General features: G+C 42.3%; 2 protein-coding genes across 13 annotated transcripts in view; one reads left to right on the forward strand and one right to left on the reverse strand.

The window, feature by feature from the left end:
• nup50 (nucleoporin 50) overlaps window positions 1–19201 on the reverse strand; it is a 41253-nt gene extending 22052 nt beyond the window's left edge. The window contains exons 1-4 of one of the 12 annotated variants that reach the window (XM_078416883.1): window positions 18863–19093; window positions 11525–11609; window positions 4448–4531; window positions 1366–1546 (exon numbers count right to left, since the gene is read on the reverse strand). In XM_078416883.1, coding sequence (XP_078273009.1) covers window positions 1366–1546; window positions 4448–4531; window positions 11525–11599 — 340 coding nt within the window. In that variant the 5' untranslated portion in view covers window positions 11600–11609; window positions 18863–19093. Of the gene's footprint in view, window positions 1–1365; window positions 1547–4447; window positions 4532–11524; window positions 11610–16953; window positions 17455–18862; window positions 19094–19180 lie in introns of those variants that run through there. The other 11 variants (XM_078416884.1, XM_078416876.1, XM_078416873.1 and 8 more) reach the window with 11 other exon arrangements.
• phf21b (PHD finger protein 21B) overlaps window positions 18783–22549 on the forward strand; it is a 95473-nt gene continuing 91706 nt past the window's right edge. Inside the window, exon 1 of the mRNA XM_078416868.1 lies at window positions 18783–18867. The gene's annotated coding sequence lies outside the window, so the exon portion shown is untranslated. The remainder of the gene's footprint in view (window positions 18868–22549) is intronic.

Genomic DNA, 22549 nt, shown 5'->3' on the forward strand with positions numbered 1-22549 from the left:
ATTCCTCTGACAGCAGGAACCCATGAAAAAATACAGATGCGACACAGTTTCTAGCATGCACAATACAGTAGTATAATATTTGTTTAAACAAACACAAAAGGTCTCACAAATACCGATTCAATTCAAACCTTACCCTTTCCAATCTAAAACATATGGCATGAAACACAGGTGAAAAGATTCAGAAGTGAGCTATTTTAAGAAGTTAATTTCATTTTAACAATCTGTCTTATAAAATCCAAGTTGTCTTAGTTGATGATATGAAAAGAAATTAACCATTTAGAAAGGAAGCCAAGCACAACATGGTTTATTTCAGAAGGCATTTCAGGCAGAAATCAAATCAATTATGGTAGGGGCTCAAATATGCCAAAATGTGAATCAGATTCCAAAAGTAGCAATAGTTCCATTTAAAGAAAAAGACAAACAGGAGGTAGTAAAATAGGAAAATCAAGCTAATTGTTGACAGATTGAATTTATCGTTAGTCTGTAAGGTACACAAAAAGGAACATGAATATTCTGAATAGAAGTTCTAATAGCAAAAGAAAAAAGCATTGGACTTTTGCAGCACCTCAGGTTGATATAGCCATACTCAAAAAATAATTAACATAATTACAAGTGTCTACTCAACGAAGGTAAAGAGCGGCGAGCCCGTGTCATGTCTGAAATGGTGAGAGTACGAGAACTCCATACAGTGTAGTGTTCAGCACACCAGGCAGAACATTGAAAATTTGAGGTGGGTACAATGTAGTTTCATCAGGAAGCTGCAAATATGCATAAAAAACTTCAAAGCACTTGACAATGGGATGGCCTGAGATCAGGCAAGATGAATGAAGACAAGTATGAATACTCACGAAACAGCAAAACTGGGATTATTCCTCTTCAAAGAAAATAGCAAGATCAGGCTTAAAGGTTTCTCGTTCTTGAAAGGTTATAATAGGAAGAAACAATTTCCAGCAGTGCTGCTAATTGGATAAAACTGGATTAAGAGTACAGAAAACTACATAATGAGAGATTATGATCTCAAAAGCCAAAAAGGTGTTATAATCACATTAAATATGAACCGTCAAAAGGCAACTGGATAAATAGTTAAACGTTAGAATTTTCAGGGGCAAGTTGGGTAGATGGAGAAAGAGTGGGACTAATGGGACCACTCAAGGACACGACACTGCTGCAATGGGCTGCATGACATTCTTCTGTGTGTAAGACCCCACTGCTGCTCTAGCATTCCAATGGGTTACAAGACTGATGAAAGATCTCCAGTGAGGTGCAAGGTCAGGAGGGAGAAAAAACAGCATACATCAAGAGCACAAATTAAATTTCCTCAAATAATCAATAGTTGCAACAGTTATGATATTTGACTCTACTTACCAATAGGATTATTTACATCTGTCGCGCTACTGTGTGAAGGCTTTGAAGACGATGAATTATTTCCATTGTTCAGACCATGTAAAGGTTTGAAACCTGAACCATTACCAAATCCTCCAAATCCAGTATTTCCAGTTGAAGATACAAGACCAGAAAACCCTTTGAAGATTCCACCACCTTCAGACTGGAATATTTTGAAAACAAAATTGGTTAGCATACTTTTCAAAGAATACAAGATTCACTGGCATCTTTTATTAACATCCATACTTTGCATGGAATGATTTAAGAGCCACCTTATGCATTAAAACCAGCACAAAATATCAAGAGTCACACTGCACGGAAATTGCCATTCAGCCCTTTAGTACCCACCTGTTCTCCCAACATTACCATTAAATCTCCCCTGATTCTATTACTTATCTGCACACTAGGGCCAATTTATAGTGGACAGGTAACCAGCAAATGGCATGTTCAGGATGCGAGAGGGAACCAATATGGCTCTAGGGTGCAGATACAAACCAAGGTTTAGTGGAATTATGAGGCTGCTGCTCAACTTGCACTTCCATCGCCTGGCTGTTTGTAGGAATCATAAAATCACTTATTCCTTACTGTTTTCATTACGTTTAATCAGAATATGTAGGCCTTCAACATATACATCTAATTAAAGTTACAAAAATATTTGATATGTAATCATAAAATAACTTCTAAAATTGCAAAACATTTGAGCAAGCTTGCTCCCCCCCCCCCCCCCCGCCCAACCGCAGTATTATACACAAGCTAGTAAATTACAATGTTTCCATTTATATTGCTTTATGTGGCCAGTGTAAAGAAACCCAAAGGGAAAACAGACACCAGTAGGATAACAAAAATAAGCATTTGTTTAATTTTGAGTAGGGCGAGGGTAACATTAATTTAAAATGAAGGAATTATAGCAAGGGTCAATATGAAATGGGTAGCTTTAAAACCCAAGTTTCTGACTTATGGAGGAAGTGGCTTCTGGACAGTTCTTAGGAACAAACTTTTACCCATGAACTGCCTGCATCTTCACAATGAATGGAGTGATTTATGTAGATGGCTCACAGCCTCTTTCCCCAATGACAAGATGTCAGAACTGCCAAAGCACTGATGGTTAGTGCAAGGCCTTGTCAAACATAGTGATAGTCGTACAGCTTGGAAACACCAAGAAGGGCCTCAACCCAAATCGTCACCCATTCGTTCTCTCCAGAGATGCTGCCTGTCCCACTGAGTTACTCCAGCATTTTGTGTCCATCTTCAATTTAAACCAGCATATGGAGTTCCTTCCTACACATTGTGTCGGCCCAACCTGCCCATGCTGACAAACATGGCCCATATATACTTCTAAACCTGTCCTATCCATATACCTGCCCAAACGTCTTTTAAATGTTGTGATAGTACCTGCCTCAACTATCGCCTCTGGCAGCTCATTCCATATACCCTCCACCCTTTGAGATTTAAAAAAGTTGCCACTTATCTATGATCACTGATGTCAATCAGTATTTCATGTATCATCATCACTACTACAAAAAAATTATAAACTGTAAAATGAGGTCACACAGATGATAAAAGTGCAGGATATTCACGGTTAGATTCAAATGGAGGAAGTGAAACAGTTCATTGTCTCTTAATGTGGAAATTAAAAATACATGGCTGCAAAATGAAAGGTGCATTAACAAAGTGTTGGGACAGAGTTGACGTTATGGGCAACAAATTAATTAAGCAATGCAAATACTAGAGACAGCTAAAACAATCTGGGTCAGATTGCTACATCTATGACCTAAAAAAATACATGGCTGCAGGTAATGCCATGCAACATTAAAACTTAATGTACATAAATCAAATGATTGTACCAAATATGATGGGTATATTTCAGCATTTATCCCAGTCGTTTTTTTCCAGCAGGGATAAGCATACTGGTCAATTCTAAAGAATACGAACGCAAAGTTTCACCAGAATACAAGATCATTAAATCCTAGGACAAATGCTAACATGGGCCAAATGCGAGCAGGTGGGACTAGTGTAGCTGGAACATATTGGCCGGTGTGGACAAGTTGGGCCGAAGGGCTTGCTTCTAAACTGTATGACTCTCTGAATCTTCATTATTACAAACTAAAAATGTGATCATATTAATGTCTTAAAATATTTCAACCCCCATTCAATGTGATGTGTGGAAAACTTCTAAGATAAGCTGAATACGTATAAGATTATTAAGGGGTTGGACATGTTAGAGGCAGGAAACATGTTCCCAATGTTGGGGGAGTCCAGAACCAGGGGCCACAGTTTAAGAATAAGGGGTAGGCCATTTAGAACAGAGATGAGGAAAAACATTTTTAGTCAGAGAGTTGTGAATCTGTGGAATTCTCTGCCTCAGAGGGCAGTGGAGGCCAATTCTCTGAATACATTCAAGAGAGAGGGGGCATGGGGAGAAAGCAGGAACGGGGTACTGATTGAGAATGATCAGCCATGATCATATTGAATGGCGGTGCTGGCTCGAAGCACCTATTGTCTATTGTCTATAATAAGTCCTCACCATTCTTTTCCAGATGTCAATGATGCAAATTGATTTACATGGAGGTATGGGAGACAGCAAGTGGGGGATAAAACCACATGCTACATGAAAGCCATTGGTACAGAAAATGTAATATGCACCTGCTCTTGAAAGTTACACATGCAAACGAGTACAATACTGCCAAACCCTATTGTATTGTATTTTAGGTAGTAAATTAATTCCTATTATTGTCAGTAAATCTCAAATTACTAAAATGTCAATCTGTTTTCATTTTTAGATTTGTTATTCTGATCACTAAAACTGTAACCATTGGTTATCCATAAAACCTCAGAAAATTGTTATCTGGGGATATCCACACATGACAGCAGAGTTAGATTAATTTTCAGTTGGTGTTAGTTTGTCTGATCTGTGAACAATGGGATTTTCTCAAATATCGCTCTGAATTCAGGGAGCAAGTCCTAGCTGGCAGTGCTGCAGTGACATTTAATAAGTATCTGGAGGCACAAAGCCCCACTCAACACACCAAAAAAATGTAATTAAAATTTATATTATATGACTTGCCTCAGCGAGGAGGTTCCTGCGTTTTGCTTTCTTGATTGCTCTGTTTTTCAGCACATCTTCACTTGCTACTGAGAAGGTTCCTGCCTACAAGGCAAAATATTCTATGGTGAAACAATGTTAACCAGTAATTCAACATCTTGTTTTTCATGGAAAAGTTTAATATTAAAGTGCCCCCCCCCCCACGTTTATCTAAAGGCAACTTTGTCCCTCCCCCCCCCCCCCCACCCACCCACCCTAAAACACCATGCTCTACAAAAATGGGGTCTGGGTCTGGATCTGGGTACTAAAAACCCTCAGCAGGAGGAAGAGTTTAATCTCATGATCTAACTATTCCTGCTTGAAATTCACGTGTCAGGATACCAGCTATAAGTGTTACTTGTACTTGTGATTGTCACTTTATATACTCAAGCTTATCAAGAGTGACATTCTAGAAATGGTATTGAAGGAGCACTGCAGCACAACTGGTAGATTTTTGAATGGTTATTAAATCAATACCCTCAACAAGACACAATAAACTTTATTTTAAAGAGCAATCAAGTTCTCCCGTTATGATCAATATTTACTCCTTAGCCAACGGTTAAGCAGCATTCATTTATCTGGATGTTGTCACAAAACTAAACGGAAAAACAGTTGGGGACATCAGAGGTCATGAAAGGTGCTACATCAATACAAGGTCTTGTATGCCGAGCACAGATGGGTGTCCCCGGCATCAAACAACTTCTGACACTCAAGGTTCGTACAAGAAGAATTATTAGGCCAAGGGCAAACAGCCTGAAGTGCATGACTATCAGCAGTCGATGACCTCTAGAAGGGATAATGGCAGAGAAAGAAATCATTTAAAGGGTACAGATGTGTCATTGTAAGGTTTTTGAGGATCGCACGATGTTAGATATACTTAAGGATTAAGTTATTGTTAGAACTATGGAATAATTCATTATTAATTAATTACTAAAATAAAAAGCTGAATTAAAGATTAACAATGCATTGCTCAGGAAGCAACATTGTTACATAGAAAACAGGTGCAGGAGTAGGCCATTCGGCCCTTCGAGCCTGCACCGCCATTCAATATGATCATTGGTGATCATCCAACTCAGTATCCCGTACCTGCCTTCTCTCCATACCCCCTGATCCCTTTAGCCACAAGGGCCACATCTAACTCCCTCTTAAATATAGCCAATGAACTGGCCTCAACTACCTTCTGTGGCAGAGAATTCCACAGATTCACCATTCTCTGTGTGAAAAAAAACTTTCTCATCTCGGTCCTAAAAGACTTCCCCCTTATCCTTAAACTGTGACCCCTTGTTCTGGATTACACATATTAGACACAAAAAGCTGGAGTAACTCAGAGGGACAGGCAGCATCTCTGGAGAAGGAATGGGTGATGTTTCGGGTCGAGACCCTTCTTCAGATAAGACCACCAGTCTATGTATTCACAGAGAAAACGTGTAAACTCCGCTCAATGTTAAACCTGGGTTGCTGAAGCAGTGCTTAAGTAGTTCTAACAGTGTCATCCTATATAATCATCATGTTATCTCTTGTGCCAAGTCTTTACAAACGTACATACTTGTTTTACTATAAAGATAAAAATAAATACAAAGTGAAGGAAGGATAATAAGTCAATAAATAATATTAGCCAATAATAATGCTAATGCTCACAAGAACCTAAATAGAAAGAGAAGAAAACATGCATTGTATTGGCTAAGAAGAGATGGCGTCATAAACTTTGGTAAGTTTGCTTAGGTCCCCTTTAAATCCTCTTTTAAAGAAATTTTGTGTCCCTAAAGTATAACACCAATAGTTAATTATTCAATTATTTTTAGGGATCTGGATGCTGCTGGCAAAGCCAGAATTTGTTGCCGTTTCCACATGCCCTTGAGAAAAAAAGACTCGCTGCCTTCTCAATCATTGCTGACCTTTTGATGAAGGGTCTCCCACATTGCTATTGGATAGGGAGTTCCAGATTTAGACCCATCAACAATGAAGGACTGACAAATATTTTCAAATCAGTTTGGTGTGCAAATTGGAGTGGAACCTGCAAGTGGTGATGTTCTCAAGTGCCTGCTACCCTTGGCGGTAGAGACTGCAAGTTTGCAAAATGCCTGCAGGTCAAGCCCCGATAAGTAACAGCAATACATTTTATAGATGGTACATACTGCAGCTATTGTATGCTGGTGGTGGAGGGATTGAATGTTTTGGGAGGTGGATGAAGCACCGCCTGCTTTGTATTGACTGGAGACTGTTGAGCATTGTTGGAGCTTCATACATTTAGATAAGTGACAAATTACTTCATCACGCTCCCAATTTGTGTCTTATAGATAGGGGAAAGGCTTTACGGTGTCACATGAGTCGCTTGCTATTGGATACTTTGCCTCTGAATGGTCTTGCAGGGACAGTTTTATTATGTGGTAGGTCCAATTGATCAATAGTGACCCCAATATGACAACAATAATGCTATTGAATGTCAGGGATCTGACTATCTTAGGTTAATGGAGTCAAAGCTATAGAGAATGGAAATAAGCCCTTTGGCCCAACTTGTTAATGGAGAATAAGTTGGCATTCTGAGCTAGTCCCATTTGCCTGCATTAGGCCCATATCCCTCTAAACCCTTTCTGTCCATATATCTGCCCAAATATCTTTTGAAAGTCGTAATTGTGGCTATTTCAACAGCTTTCTCTGACAGCTCATTCCAGATGCTCACTACCCTCAGAGTGAAAAAAATGCCCAGAGGTCCCTCTTAAATCTCTTGTTTGTGATGGCTATGTAATTGCACTCATCAGCACAAGCCTGAATGTTAACAAGGTTTTGCTCAATCAGGCATGAGCTGCTTCATTTGCTGAGTTGAGAGTGGAATGGAATATTACGTAATTATAAACAAACTGCTCCACTTCTGACCTTATCATAGAAAAGGTCAACATAGAAATAGCTGAAGATAGTTGGGCCTGTGCTACTGCCCAGAGGAACTGTAAAGTTGGCAGCAGCTGCTAAAAATAAGCCTGTGGGCTGAACAAAAGAAACAGCTAATTTGTCCAGGTCATACCAATTTTTTGATATTCTGGCAATAATAAATTGCTGGATTATTGGAAAGATATAAAGCTCTTACATAATTACAATAAAGACAAATGAAGGTCTTCAGCATGCCATACAAGCATGCAAACAAAAACTATAAAAAGATTGCAGTGATACCAGAGATCATAGAAAGGTCAAGGATGGAAGGTCAAAGCTTTCATTTTGACCCTCCTAAACAAAGAAGATGTGCAACAAACTAGAAACATAGAAAAATAGGTGCAGTAGGCTATTCGGCTCTTCGAGCCAGCACCGCCATTCAATATGATCATGGCTGATCGTCTAAAATCAGTACCCAGTTCCTGCTTTTTCCCCATATCCCTTGATTCCTTTAGCCCCAAGCGCTAAATCTACTCTCTCTTGAAAACATCCAGTGAATTGGCCTTTACTGCCTTCTGTGGCAGAGAATTCCAGATTCACAATTCTCTGGGTGAAAGTTTTTTGCCTCATCTCAGTCCTAAATGGCCTCCCCCTTATTCTGGACTCCCCAAACATCAGGAACATTTTCTTGCATCGAGCCTGTCCAATCCTTTAAGAATTTTATAAGAAAATAACTGCAGATGCTGGTACAAATCGATTTATTCACAAAAAGCTGGAGTAACTCAGCAGGTCAGGCAGCATCTCGGGAGAGAAAGAATGGGTGACGTTTCGGGTCGAGACCCTTCTTCAGACTTTTATACGTTTTTTTAAGAATTCTTCAGAATTTTATACGTTTCTATAAGATCCCCTCTCATCCTTCTAAATTCCAGTGTATACAAGCCTAGTCGCTCCAGTCTTTCAACATATGACAGTCCCGCCATTCCGGGAATTAACCTAGTAAACCTACGCTGCACGCCCTCAATAGCAAGAATATCCTTCCTCAAATTTGGAGACCAAAACTGCACACAGTACTCCAGGTGCGGTCTCACTAGGGCCCTGTACAACTGCAGAAGGACCTCTTTGCTCCTATATGCAACTCCTCTTGTTATGAAGGCCAACATTCCATTGGCTTTCTTCACTGCCTGCTGTACCTGCATGCTTCCTTTCAGTGACTGATGCACTAGGACACCCAGATCTCGTTGTACGTCTCCTTTTCCTAACTTGACACCATTCAGATAATAATCTGCCTTCCTATTCTTACCACCAAAGTGGATAACCTCACACTTATCCACATTAAACTGCATCTGCCATGCATCCGCCCACTTACACAACCTGTCCAAGTCACCCTGCAACCTCATAGCATCTTCCTCACAGCTCACACTACCACCCAGCTTTGCATCATCTGCAAATTTGCTAATGGTACTTTTAATCCCTTCATCCAAGTCATTAATTTATATTGTAAATAGCTGCGGTCCCAGCACCGAGCCTTGCGGTACCCCACTAGTCACTGCCTGCCATTCTGAAAGGGACCCATTTATCCCCACTCTTTGCTTTCTGTTTGTCAACCAATTTTTTATCCTATCCCCAATACCATGTGCTCTAATTTTGCCCACTAATCTCCAATGTGGGACCTTGTCGAAGGCTTTCTGAAAGTCGAGGTACACCACATCCACCGGCTCTCCCCTGTCAATTTTCCTAGTTACATCCTCAAAAAATCCCAGAAGATTAGTCAAACATGATTTCCCCTTCGTTAATCCATGCTGACTTGGAACGATCCTGTTACTGCTATCCAAATGCTCCGCAATTTCGTCTTTTATAATTGACTCCAGCATCTTCCCCACCACTGATGTCAGACTAACTGGTCTATAATTTCCCGTTTTCTCTCCCTCCTTTCTTAAAAAGTGGGATAACATTAGCTACCCTCCAATCCACAGGAACTGATCCTGAATCTATAGAACATTGGAAAATGATCACCAATGCGTCCACAATTTCTAGAGCCACCTCCTTAAGTACTCTGGGATGCAGACCATCAGGCCCTGGGGATTTATCAGCCTTCAGTCCCATCAGTCTACCCAACGCCATTTCCTGTCTAATGTGAATTTCATTCAGTTCCACAGTCACCCTAGGATCTCTGGCCATTAGAACATCTGGGAGATTGTTTGTATCTTCCTTAGTGAAGACAGATCCAAAGTACCAGTTCAACTCGTCTGCCATTTCCTTGTTCCCCATAATAAATTCCCCTGCTTCTGTCTTCAAGGGACCCACATTTGCCTTGACTATTTTTTTCCTCTTCACATACCTAAAAAAGCTTTTACTATCCTCCTTTATATTATTGGCTAGCTTACCCTCTCCTATATATCAGCAAGACCAAGCGTAGATTGGGCAATCATTTTGCTGAACATCTTTGCTCAGTCCACCTTGGCCTACGCGATTTCTCGGTTGCCAAACACTTTAACTCCCCTTCCCATACTGACCTTTCTGTCTTGGGCCTCCTCCACCGTCAGAATGAGGCCAAATTCAAATTGGAGGAACACAACATCATATTTTGCTTGGGCAGCTTACAACCCAACGGTATGAATATTAATTTATAATTTCAAGTAACCCTTGCATTCCCTCTCCCTCGGTCCCTCCCTCACCCGAGTAGTTCTACTGCTTTCACTGCCATCCTGCTTAGTTGCACTGTTAGTATCCACTCGTTATCACCTTCTCCACAGCCAACATGGACCATTGTGGGTTCCACCTTTCCTTGATCATCATAGAGGTATGTTCTTTTCATACCTTTCATTCATTCATTTTTTTGTACCTTTTCATACCTCTAGTTTCCCTCTCCCCTGACTCTCAGTCTGAAGAAGGATCTCGATCCAAACGTCACCGATTCCTTTTCTCCAGAGATGCTGCCTGACCCGCTGAGTTACTCCAGCATTGTGGCTATCTTTGGTGTAAACCAGCATCTGCAGTTCCTTCCTTCACAGTGGTGATAGATCTCCTGTCCTAGTACTTATTTACATTCTTCAGAGAAATCAACTGGATCAAGCAGATTTTATTTTCTCTCCGTCATACCTTCTGATAATATAAATGGCAGCAACTTACCACTCTTTTCTTTTTTTTAAATTAGAGCTTCTGGTTGCTCATTAACACAACAATATTAACAATCCAAATTAGAATAGAGTGCTTTATTGTCAAATGTTCTGAAACAGAACTACATTTAAAAAACAAAAACAATAATAGTGGAAAGACAAAAACAATGCCCCAGGTCTATGTAGTTTAGAGCTTATTTTGAGGATGTTCACCCCCGTCATCCTGTTCCTTTCCCTTCCACTTTACACCCATCTCCCTAGACCGAGTACCCCAATTCCATAAGGTCATAAGTGATAGGAGCAGAATTAGGTCTTTCGGCCCATCATGTCTGCTCCGTCATTTAATCATGGCTGATCTATCTCTCTCTGTTTCTCTCTCTCTGAACCCCATTCTCCTGCCTTCTCCCCATAACCCCTGACACCTGTACTAATCAAGAATCTATCTCTGCTGTAAAAATATACATTGACGTGGCCTCCACAGCCTTCTGTGGCAAATTCCAAATTCACCACCCTCTAACTAAAGACATTTCTCATCTGCTTCCTAAAGGAACATCCTTTAATTCTGAGGCTAGGATCTCTGCCCTGACCAATTATCTTTATTAATCCTTTTTTCCCTTCCCCAGCCCAAAATGTCATATATCCATTTCCCTCTACATATGCTGCCCAACTCGCTGAGTTCCACCAGCACTTTGTTCTTTGCTTTGTAGTTTGTAAAACGTTTATAAAACTAACAACAAAACCTAAAAAAAAGGATCTGTTGTCGAATTGAATTCCACAAACCAAAATCAATAGCTATACACCTAGCATCAACAAAAACAATGATCACCTCTTTCAAATTTTGTTCTTTTACAGCTGCTATTGCAGTATGGCCAAATCCAACTTAAAGACTTGGGTTCATTTTATTTTCACACCAACATCTGTCATTGACGTTAAGCATGTCACAAAGAACTGCAAAGTGGCAAAGTGCCTTTGTGTGGCAAAGAACTGCATTTTTTTTCTTTGTCCCCAAACCTCACCCTAAAAAACTGCATTTTATATTAGAAATATATATTATGAAAATCAGAAAATGAATACATACACAGACCTCTTCGGATTCTTCTTCCTGATCCCAATTTCGATCAGTTAGTTCCTTGTCTGCAGTCCTTTTTGCCATTGTGTTATTACTGAAAGAAAAAAGACAAGATTAATCTTTTGCTACAACTGGATGAAACACCCAGATCTAAAAAGAAAAAAGGACAAATACATTGAACTACAACGGCAAAAAAATCTAAAAATGTAGTTCTATAAAATCAGGTTAAGTTCAAATATAAATGTAAAATGTACGTGGCAAAGACCTATCAAAGAGACAAACAATTAAAGAATGAAAAATGGTGAAAAGCTGTGGAGTAGAACAGCAAAGTAAATACATACTGGGTTTACAAACAAGAGAGGATGGGGGAATGGATGGGAATGCACTGAAGGCTTGAGGGCGAGAGGGAAATCATATTAAACTTTCCGCATGCATATGCAATGCAACAAATTCCGTTGTACAACTAGACTGCAATCACTGATATTCAACACATTAAAATCTAATTTAAGTAACAAGTTGCTGCATAAGAAAAATAATTAATGACAACATAATATCTATGTTGTACATGGTTGAGGGAAAGGCAGTAGGCCAGGATATTACAAGAACCTACTGTGTTTCTGATCAATTAAGGGATCCCTTAATTCGCCGAGTTGACAAAAAAAAAAAAAGACTATTTCGCAAGAGCACCCGAAAGATAGTGTAATCAACAACGGGCCAAATAAAGCAGGATCTTCCCTATGCCCGACACTTTCTTGGTTGTATGTGAAGCAGTGATCAAACTGATTCATCATATCCAGATGTCTTGCAAAGTCAGGGCAAGTAGGTCCCGAGGGGCACTACCAATGTCTTATTTTCATCAAAGCCAGGGATGGAGCACTTCCTCCAGTCAGAGACAGGAATGCAATTTAAAAGTGTTTTATAACTCGACACATTTATAGACCAATATTACTTAAAATAATGGAATCTTTACATTTTTAAAGATTTAAAATTAAAAATTCAAAACATTAACATAAACAACGATAACATTATCTAATTTTTGAATATTTACTCTTTTCCTCCCATTTTCCAGAATACAAACTGCAATTAAGATTGAATGGGGCCTCCAACACTAAGCTAGATCTCACTGAACATAGGATTACAAAAACAATTTTTCCAGCAGTATGCTGGGAATCCTAAGACAGGGGTATGCAGATGAACTTTACAGAGTCCAGTGACAGGGTAGACTGACTTATGCATTTCAGAGAGGCTTAACATTGACTACAGACATCACAATCATTCGCAATAATTAAAGCGAGATATAAACTCAGTTTTAAAATCAAGTCCCTAACTGGGCTTTAATATTCTGACGTCAAGACAAGTGCTATCTATCAACTGAGGAAAAAGGAGGATTTTATCCCTTGAGCGGAATTTCCTGCTAATTACAGGACAACAGGTGATTGTCAATTTTTTTTAAAATGGAATACCATCACAAAAGGGAAGGCAATACTTTAATGAAGTGATATTTAATGAAGTGATATTTGACACGGCATAGATCTTAAACCAAGAGAAGATTTCCATCTTTATAATGTTGGCTGGATTTAAATTCTGGTACTGAGCATAAAATAGCTGTGTCCAACCCACTGTGCAAACCATTCTTTCCCAGAAATGTTATTAACTGGAGAATATATACTACCTATTAGGTCGTAATAGCTTTTGTAATATAAAGAACAATTACTCACTCTATTCAATCCCATAGGAAGCAAGATTGTTAATAATGACATTAAGCCTTTATTAGAAGCAAATTTGACCATTTTTCACAAGAGTATAGTTTTTTTTAAAATCAGTGTTTTCTTAAGACCTGTGCCATGAACATGGAGGAGAGAATCTGAAGGATAAAGGAAAAATAATTTTACCTTGGTAATTCCTTAATTAAGATGGGCCCCCAAAGACAGTTCTGTTCTCCAAATGCACAAAAGCTAACTTTCATTTTGGGGGGAAAAAAATTACAAAACCCCCATTTCTTCACTAATATTTAATTGAGTTGATTAACTCTTCTGAAAAAAGAGTTCTAATTCTATTGATTTGATTCCCAAACTTCTGTCCTCAAACCGCAAACAAGGAGCCCAGATTCGATTCATGGTTGGTGTTTCGGGGTAGCTTGATGGATGATCAGAATACAACAATCAAAGAAGGCTCATTCAGTGGAATCAATCATCGGAAAACAGCTCCAGAAATAGTTCTATAGCAACGTAGCCTTGCGCATTCATGGTGAAAAATTTATTGATTCAATCTTTTGATATTGATTATTTTCTTCATTCTTGAACTTTTCTAGAATAATCCATGTTATCATACTTTACTATATTTTCTACTGCATGCATTAATTATGTAAACATAATTTACTACTAAAAGTAAAAAACATGATCGGAACAAGAATCTATTCTGAAATAATTTATCAGAGAATCACCGATTGTCAGTTAATCACACAAGCTTTACTTGCATAACCCAACATTATCTGGTAACTTCAACGTTACCATTGTATAATGAGTCCATGATGCCTTGGTATTGGTTTGTTATTGTTACATGTACCGAGGTACAGTGGAAAAACTGTTTTATGTGTTATCCAGGAAAAATCATATCAAGTACACTGGCTAGTGCAAAAGAGAAAATAAATAGTGCAGTATACAGTGTTACATCAACAGAAAGAGAGCAGATTAAAAAATGCGCAACGGCCACAACAAGATTGATTTTAAGATCGGGAATTCACCCAAGCATGAGAGGCTCGTTCAGGGGCCTGGTATCAGTGGGGAAGAAGCTGTACTTTTAGTGTGAATCTAGTGGTACAGGCTTTCAAAATTCCGCACCTTTGACACAACGGGAGTGGTCAAGAGAGAGAATGGCAGCTCCTTTCCCCAATGCAGGGTGAAGTGTAAATGGAGTCATCTTGGAGGGAGGGGGGCAAAGAGGGGAATACGCTGTTTTGATTGATGGACTGAACTGCAATTTCTTGTAGTCTTGGGCAGGCAATTACCATACCAGCTTGTGATGCATCTGAATAAGGTGCCTTCTTTATTTCATCTATAGAAATTAGTATCAGCCATTGGAGATGCACTGAATTATCTTAATCTTCTGAGGAAGTAGAGGAATTGGTGTGCTTTCTTGACTATTTCACTTCAGTTTCATTGAAACAGCATGGGGAGTGTACGCCACCCTGCATCTTAGTCAATGACCAGTTCCTTCATTTTGCTGACAATGAAGAGGATAGACACAAAATGCTGGAGTAACCCAGTGGGACAGGCAGCATCTCTGGAGAGAAGGCTTGACATCAAGCTACCGAGCTCTCTTTCTCCTTCCTGTACTCTGTCTCTCCTTGTTTGAGATGCAGCCCAGTACGGTGTTATGAACTACAGCAAAAAGCTGAGAAAGCAGCCTTGCAGGCTGCTGTGTTGAGAATTATTGTTGAAGATATTTATGCCTATCCTTACTGTAGGCTGTCTCAGGGCCAGAAAGTAAAGGACCCAGGTGCAGTGTGGGGGCTGAGTACTAGGTTCAGGAATTTGGAGATGAATTTGGTTGGAATTATGGTATTGAAGGTAGTCAATATATAATCACTGACGAAAAGAATCATTGTCCGTAGGTCCTGACCCAAAATATCACCTATCCATATTCTCCAGAGATGTTGCCTGACCTGCTGAATTACTCCAGCACTTTGTCATTATTATAAATCATTGTATAGTCATATTCATTATAGTCAATGAATATAGGCTATTATCATTCATCTAACTCCCCATGGATTCGTTTTTGATTAACTTCAGTGCCCAAAACTTCACATTTTCAAAGAAAATAATTTTAAATGTAAAATGTACAACATACAATTATAGGTCAGCAAATGCAATGAATACAAAAACCTCAGCACGTTTGTTACAATAAGTATTTATAACTGATAGCTTCAGCAACAAAATGCCAATACTGTTGATACACTTTTCTGCATACAGATCATTTTCTCTCCCTACATAGCAACACATAAAAGACATGTAATAACAGAAGAGCCCACATTAAAGATAAAACGTTAAAACAATGATCAGACTGATACTGCAATAAGAGCTCCAAACAGCAAGATCATTTAGTCAATTGTGTTAAAAAGTACTTCAGTGACCTTCACAATTCCTGTATCAATTTATCAAGGAATCAAACCTACCCCAAATTAACAACGACACATTTGAACCGACCTCCAATTCCATGCTTTCCGTAATCGAACAATTACATACTCCCAGTAGGGGTCGCTGGGCAGCGGATAAGGATTGAGATCATGCCATTTCCAACCCGATTAATTTTAATTCTTAATGACTCGTAATAAGACATCTTAACTCAGACCAGCACATCTATCAGAGATCACAAATCAAACCTGCAATCTGCCCCGAGCCGGTGTAATTCAACTAATCTATTACGTAATAAACCAAATCAATCGAATCCATATTTAAAACAACATTATGAAAAAAAACTTGGAAATGTTTTGGATGAATTGAATTATGACATTCAATGTAAACTGGGCAATATATATGCTCAAAACAACTGCTTTGCTGATCGCTTTCATCATTCCTACCATCTTTAGTTATCTTCAGGAAGGATGTTACTTCCCAACCCCAATTTGAAGAAATTTCAACTTCGTCCATGTAGACAAAGGCTTGAAAATAAACGTGTTGTTTTTCCAACGATGATTGCGCGGCAATAGTTCCCAGGAAACGGCGGAGCTGAGCCAGGGCGACCCGCATGTGGGCAAAATCGAGCACAGCCTAACTCTGCTCATGCCCGCCAAACAATCACATTGCGGCTCCAAGCCGGCGCCGGCCACAATGACCAGGACCACAGTCATCAAGTTGGGTTGACTCACTCAAACTCGCACAAAATGAACACGTTTTTTGAAAGTAAACAACAAAAGCCCTCACAGGGAGTCCCCTCGGTGTCCCGCAGCCTCGCTATTGCTCCCCTTTGATTCTTTTCACTCAAATAATAGACGATACACGATTACAATCAAGCCATCCACAATGCACGGATACCGGATAAAGGGTACAACATTTAGTGCAGGATAAAGTCCGACGATAGATAGTTTGAATGTCTCCAATGAGGCAGATGGGTGGCCAGGACAGAACAGGGACAGAGTCCCCTTCAACCGTACCTCTTTCACCCCGTCAGCCGTCGCACACCCCCTCCCCTCCGTTGCAACGTAGACACAGTTCCCATCGTCCTCACCTTTCACCCCATTAGCAGTCGCACACAGCACATAATCCTCCGACATGATCCCACCACTAGCCACATCTTCCCATCTCCACCCCTTTCCGCTGAGACGGTTTCCTCCGCAACTCCTTAGTTAACTCATCACTTCCCACCCAAACCACCCCCCTCCCCAGCCCAGGTACTTTCCCCGAGCAACCTCACAGGAGATGCAACACCTGTCGTTATACCTTCTCCCTCCACTCGGTCCAGGGAGCCCGACAGTCCTTTCAGAGGGGTCCGAGGTTCACTTGCACCACCAACCTCACCAACCTCACCAACTGTAGCTGCTGTTCCAGATGTGGACTCGTATACATTGGCGAAACCAAACGTAGACTGGGCGATCGTTTCGCTGAACATCTCCTCTCAGTCCGCCTGGGCATACCTGATCTCCCGGTTGCCAAACACTTTAACTCACCCTCCCATACTGACCTTTCTGTCCCGGGCCTTCTCCACTGTGATAGTGAAGCCAAGCGCAAATTGGAAGAAACAGCACCTCATATTTCGCCAACAATGAAACATTCTTGACCATTGTCTGCATTGATTTGTCGTTCTCACACATTGACCTTCCATAGAGTCTCCCTCTCCCCTGACTCTCGACCCTAAACGTCACCCATTCCTTCTCTCCAAAGATGCTGCCTGACCCGCTGAGTTACTCCAGCATTTTGTGTCTATTCACATTTATCAAGTTGGGTTGACTCACACACAACATGAACACACTTTTCTTTTGGAAAAAAGGATTAACTAAATGCCGAAGATCGACTCCAAATGCTGGAGTAACTCGGCGGGACATGCAGCATCTCTGGAGAGAAGGAATGGGTGACATTTCGTGTCGAGACTCCTTCATTGGATGTCTGAAGAAGGGCCTAACATCACCCATTCCTTTCTCTCCAGAGACGCTGTCTGACCCGCTGAGTTACTCCAGCATTTTGTGCATACCTTCGCTTCGGTTTAAACCAGCATCTGCGATTCCTTCCTAAACAAAATATGCCCACGCCTTGCTGCAACGATATCTTGATTCAGACAGAGAGAGGGTGGTGAACCTGTGGGATTCTTTGTCACACACACACACACACAGAAGGCTTATGGAGGCCAAGTCAGTGGATATTTTTAAGGCAGAGATAGATAGATTCTTGATTAGTGCGAGTGCCGGGGGAGGAGGTCACACAGTGAGTAGAAGGCAAGGAGAATGGTATTGGGAAGGAGAGGGAGAGGATGGTATTGAGAAGGAAGAGGAGGTGGTGGTGGAGGAGGAGGAGAAGGAAGTGGTGGAGGAGAAAGAGGTGGTGGCGGTGAAGGAGGAGATGGAGGAGGAAGAGGTGAAGGTGGTGAAGGAGGAAGAAGAGGTGAAGGGGGAAGAAGAGGTGAAGGTGGTGAAGGAGGAAGAAGAGGTTATGGGGGAAGAAGAGGTGAAGGGGGAAGAAGAGGTGAAGGGGGAAGAAGAGGTGAAGGGGGAAGAAGAGGTGAAGGTGGTGAAGGAGGAAGAAGAGGTGATGGGGGAAGAAGAGGTGAAGGGGGAAGAAGAGGTGAAGGGGGAAGAAGAGGTGAAGGGGGAAGAAGAGGTGAAGGTGGTGAAGGAGGAAGAAGAGGTTATGGGGGAAGAAGAGGTGAAGGGGGAAGAAGAGGTGAAGGTGGTGAAGGAGGAAGGAGGTGTTGGACGAGGTGAAGCCATGATTGAATGGCGGGGTTAGACTTGATGGGCCGAATGGACTAATTCTGCTCCTGCAACTTATAGAACGATCGTCTGCTTTACAAAAAAATGTCACAGACAGGGCAATAAAAGGGTCCGGGAAAGGGATTGGGAGGGGGGGGGGGGGGGAGGAGAAGAGATCGGGTCCGGGGCCTGTGAAAGGCCGTTTAGATTTTTTTTTAATTTTTTTTAAAAATTATCCTTTCCTGAGAGCCGCCTGCGTCTGTGAAATGCAGCCGTGTTGTGTGTGTGTGTGTGTGTGTGTGTGTGTGCGCGGGCCGTGCAGTTCATCCTGCGGCGTTGTTGTCGCACACTCGCGCCTGCAGAGGACGGTTATTATTTGAATCCGGGGCAGGAGGAAAACGGACGGGAGAGAGAGAGAGAGAGGAAGAAGAAGAAGCTCGGCTCACCTCAGGTAGGCGTCGCTCTGCCCCCCGCCTCCCCTCCCCTGGTATGGCCTTGGACAAGCAATGATCTCGGTGTCCCAGCCGGGGCCCCCTGTTGCCAGCGCTGTATATTCGGGTTTCCTCACGACAGCTCCCGGCCGCTCACTGCTCAGGGAAGGCCGCCATTTTGTCGGCAAATGGCGGGCCCCCGCGCATGCTCCCCGGCCGGAGCCTCCCCTCCTCCTCCTCCTCCTGCTCCTCCTTGTCTAACACCACCTCGTCTAACACCACCTCCTCCTTCACTTCCTTCACCGCCACCACCTCATCCAACACCACCTTCACCTCTTCCTTCACCGCCACCACATCTTTCTCCTCCACCACATCATCTTCCTCTTCCTTCTCCTCCACGACCACCTCCTCCCCCTTCACCACCTCCTCCCCCTTCACCACCTCCTCCCCCTTCTCTTCCTCTTCCTTCTCCTCCACGACCACCTCCTCCCCCTTCTCTTCCTCTTCCTTCTCCTCCACGACCACCTCCTCCCCCTTCACCACCTCCTCCCCCATCTCTTCCTTTTCCTCCACGACCACCTCCTCCACCTTCTCTTCCTTTTCCTTCTCCTCCACGACCACCTCCTCCTCCTTCACCACCTCCTCCCCCCTCCTCTTCCTCCCCCTCCTCCTCCTCTTGTTCTTCCTCCTCCACCACCACCTCTTCCTTCTCCTCCTCCACGACCACCTCCTCCACTTCCTCCGCTTCCTCCTCCGCCATCACCTTCTCCTCGTCCTCCTTCACCACCTCTTCTTCTGCTTCTTCCTCCTCCTCTTCCTTCTCCTCCTCCTCCTCCACGACCACCTCCTCCGCTTCCTCGTCCTCCTCAACCACCACCTTCTCTTCCTCGTCCTCCTCCACCACATCATCTTCCTCTTCCTTCTCCTCCACGACCACCTCCTCCCCCTTCACCACCTCCTCCCCCTTCTCTTCCTCTTCCTTCTCCTCCACGACCACCTCCTCCCCCTTCACCACCTCCTCCCCCTTCTCTTCCTTTTCCTTCTCCTCCACGACCACCTCCTCCACCTTCTCTTCCTTTTCCTTCTCCTCCACGACCACCTCCTCCTCCTTCACCACCTCCTCCCCCTCCTCTTCCTCCCCCTCCTCCTCCTCTTGTTCTTCCTCCTCCACCACCACCTCTTCCTTCTCCTCCTCCACGACCACCTCCTCCACTTCCTCCGCTTCCTCCTCCGCCATCACCTTCTCCTCGTCCTCCTTCACCACCTCTTCTTCCGCTTCTTCCTCCTCCTCTTCCTTCTCCTCCTCCTCCTCCACGACCACCTCCTCCGCTTCCTCGTCCTCCTCAACCACCACCTTCTCTTCCTCGTCCTCCTCCACCAACACCTCCTCTTCCACCTCCTCCTCCTCTTCCTTCTCATTCTCCTCTTCCTTCTCCTCTTCCTTCTCCTCTTCCTTCTCTTCCTCCTCCTCTTCAAACGCCTCTTCCCTCTCCTCCTCCTCCTCCACCTCTTCCTCCTCCTCCCCTTCCACCTCCTCCTCTTCCTCCTCCCCGTCGTCCTCGTCCTCCTTCTCGTCCTCCTTTTCCTCCACCACCTCCTCCTCTCTCTCTCCAATCTCCAATCCACAACCAATATCAAACTTATCTCAGTCTGGAAAAAACCCCACCATGTGGCAAGTGACATTTTAAAGTTCACCACCCCCTCTGACTAGAGAAATTCCTCCTCATCCCTTTCCTGAAGGAACGTCCTTTTATTCTGAGGCTATTACCTCTGGTCCTAGAGTTTCCCGCTTGTGGAAACATCCTCTCCACATCCACTCTATCCAGTCCAATGGAAAACTATTATCAAATTTATCTCAGTCAAAAAAACACCAAGTGGCAAATGACATTTCAAAGTTTGCAATTCTCCCGCTTATCAACGGGAACGTATTAGACAGGGATGACTGGTATCATAAGTGATAGGAGCAGGATTAGGCCATTCTGCCCATCAAGTCTACTCCACCATTCAATCATGGCTGATCTATCTCTACCTCCTGACTCCATTCTCCTTCCTTCCCCCCATAACCCCGACACATGTCCTAATCAAGTCCTATCCTTCCCTCCTAACCCGTACCCGTACTAATCAATGAATATTTCATTGAGGCCGAGTCCATGGATATTTGTAAGGCACAGATGGATAGATTCTTGTTTAGGACAGTTGTCAGAAGTTATGGGGAGAAGGCATGAGAATAGGGTTAGGAGGGAGAGATAGATCGGCCATGATTGAATGGCGGAGAAGACTTGATGGGCCAAATGGCCTAATTCTGCTCCTAGCACTTATGACATTATAATTAAGAATCTATCCATCTTTGCCTTAAAAATATCCATTGACTAGGCCTCCACAGCCTTCTGTGGCAAAGAATTCCACAGATCCACCATGTTCTGACTAAAGACATTTCTCCTCGTCACCTTCCTAAAGGAAGGTCCTTTTATTCTGAGGCTATGACCTCTGTTCCTGGAGTCTCCGACTAGTGAAAACATCCTCTACACATCCACTCTATCCAGTCCAATGGAAAACTATTATCAAATTTATCTCAAATCAAAACCAAATGGTAAGTGACATTTTAAAGTATGCAAATCTCCTGCTTATCAATGGGACATGTATCAGACAAAGATGACTGGTATCAAGCCAACTAAAACTCATCTGCACCTTTTCCAGAAAAGCCATTCATATTGAATTCATTTTCTGAAGAGATTTTGGATAACGTTCTGAGATTAAGCATTTTTCCATCAAATATTAAATCTGACGATGACAGGCTGCGGATAACAAAGGTAGAGAACAAGAATAGGCCCTTCGGGCCACAATGTCTGTGCCAAACATGATGCTAAATCAAATTAATCTCGTCTGCCTTCGCGTAATCCAAATATAGACACAAAGTGCTGTAGTAACTCAGTGGGACAGGCAGTATCTCTGGAGAGAAGGAAAAGGTGACGTTTCAAGTCGAGACCTTTCTTCAGTCTCGACCCGAAACATCACCCATTCTTTCTCTCCTGAGTTACTCCAACATTTTGTATCTATCTTCGGTATAAACCAGTATCTGCAGTTCTTTCCTTTACATGATCCATACACCTCCATTCCCTGCACATCCACATGCCCGTCTAAAAGCAGCTGTTGTATCTGCATTCACCACGACCACCCCATTCCAGGCCAGTCCCTGTAAAAAAAAAAACATGCTCCACACATCTTCTACAAACTTTGCCCCTTTCACCTTAAAGGTCTCTAGTCTTTGATATTTCCACCCTGGGGAAAGGTTCTGACTGTCTTCTAAGCTGCAGGTTATCTACCTGTACTCTACCTAAAGGGAACAAAAATCAACGGTGCTTTTGTTGTCAACACAATTTGTGCCGCAGAGTGCGATACACTTAATGGAAGATGGATATTTAGTAAAGGTTTACTTTACTGGTTTATTTAACTCCCAAAACATTCAATTTGTTCGTGCACTACACTTGGTAACCCATTCACCATCCAGCCTAAGAAACAAGGTCAATTGTTTCACAATCTTCTACATCTAATCCCCAACAACTACAAACCAAGGGTAATCACAAACACAACCACTTTACTTGCACTGAATGATTTCCCCCTCAAAGCTGCCGGACCTGCTGAGTTTTCAACATTTTTGGCCCTTTAATTGTTTTAATTGTAAAGCAAATGACATAGCAAATG

This window comes from Rhinoraja longicauda, chromosome 20, assembly GCF_053455715.1.
Source record: "Rhinoraja longicauda isolate Sanriku21f chromosome 20, sRhiLon1.1, whole genome shotgun sequence".
NCBI classification, from domain to species: Eukaryota; Metazoa; Chordata; class Chondrichthyes; order Rajiformes; family Arhynchobatidae; genus Rhinoraja; species Rhinoraja longicauda.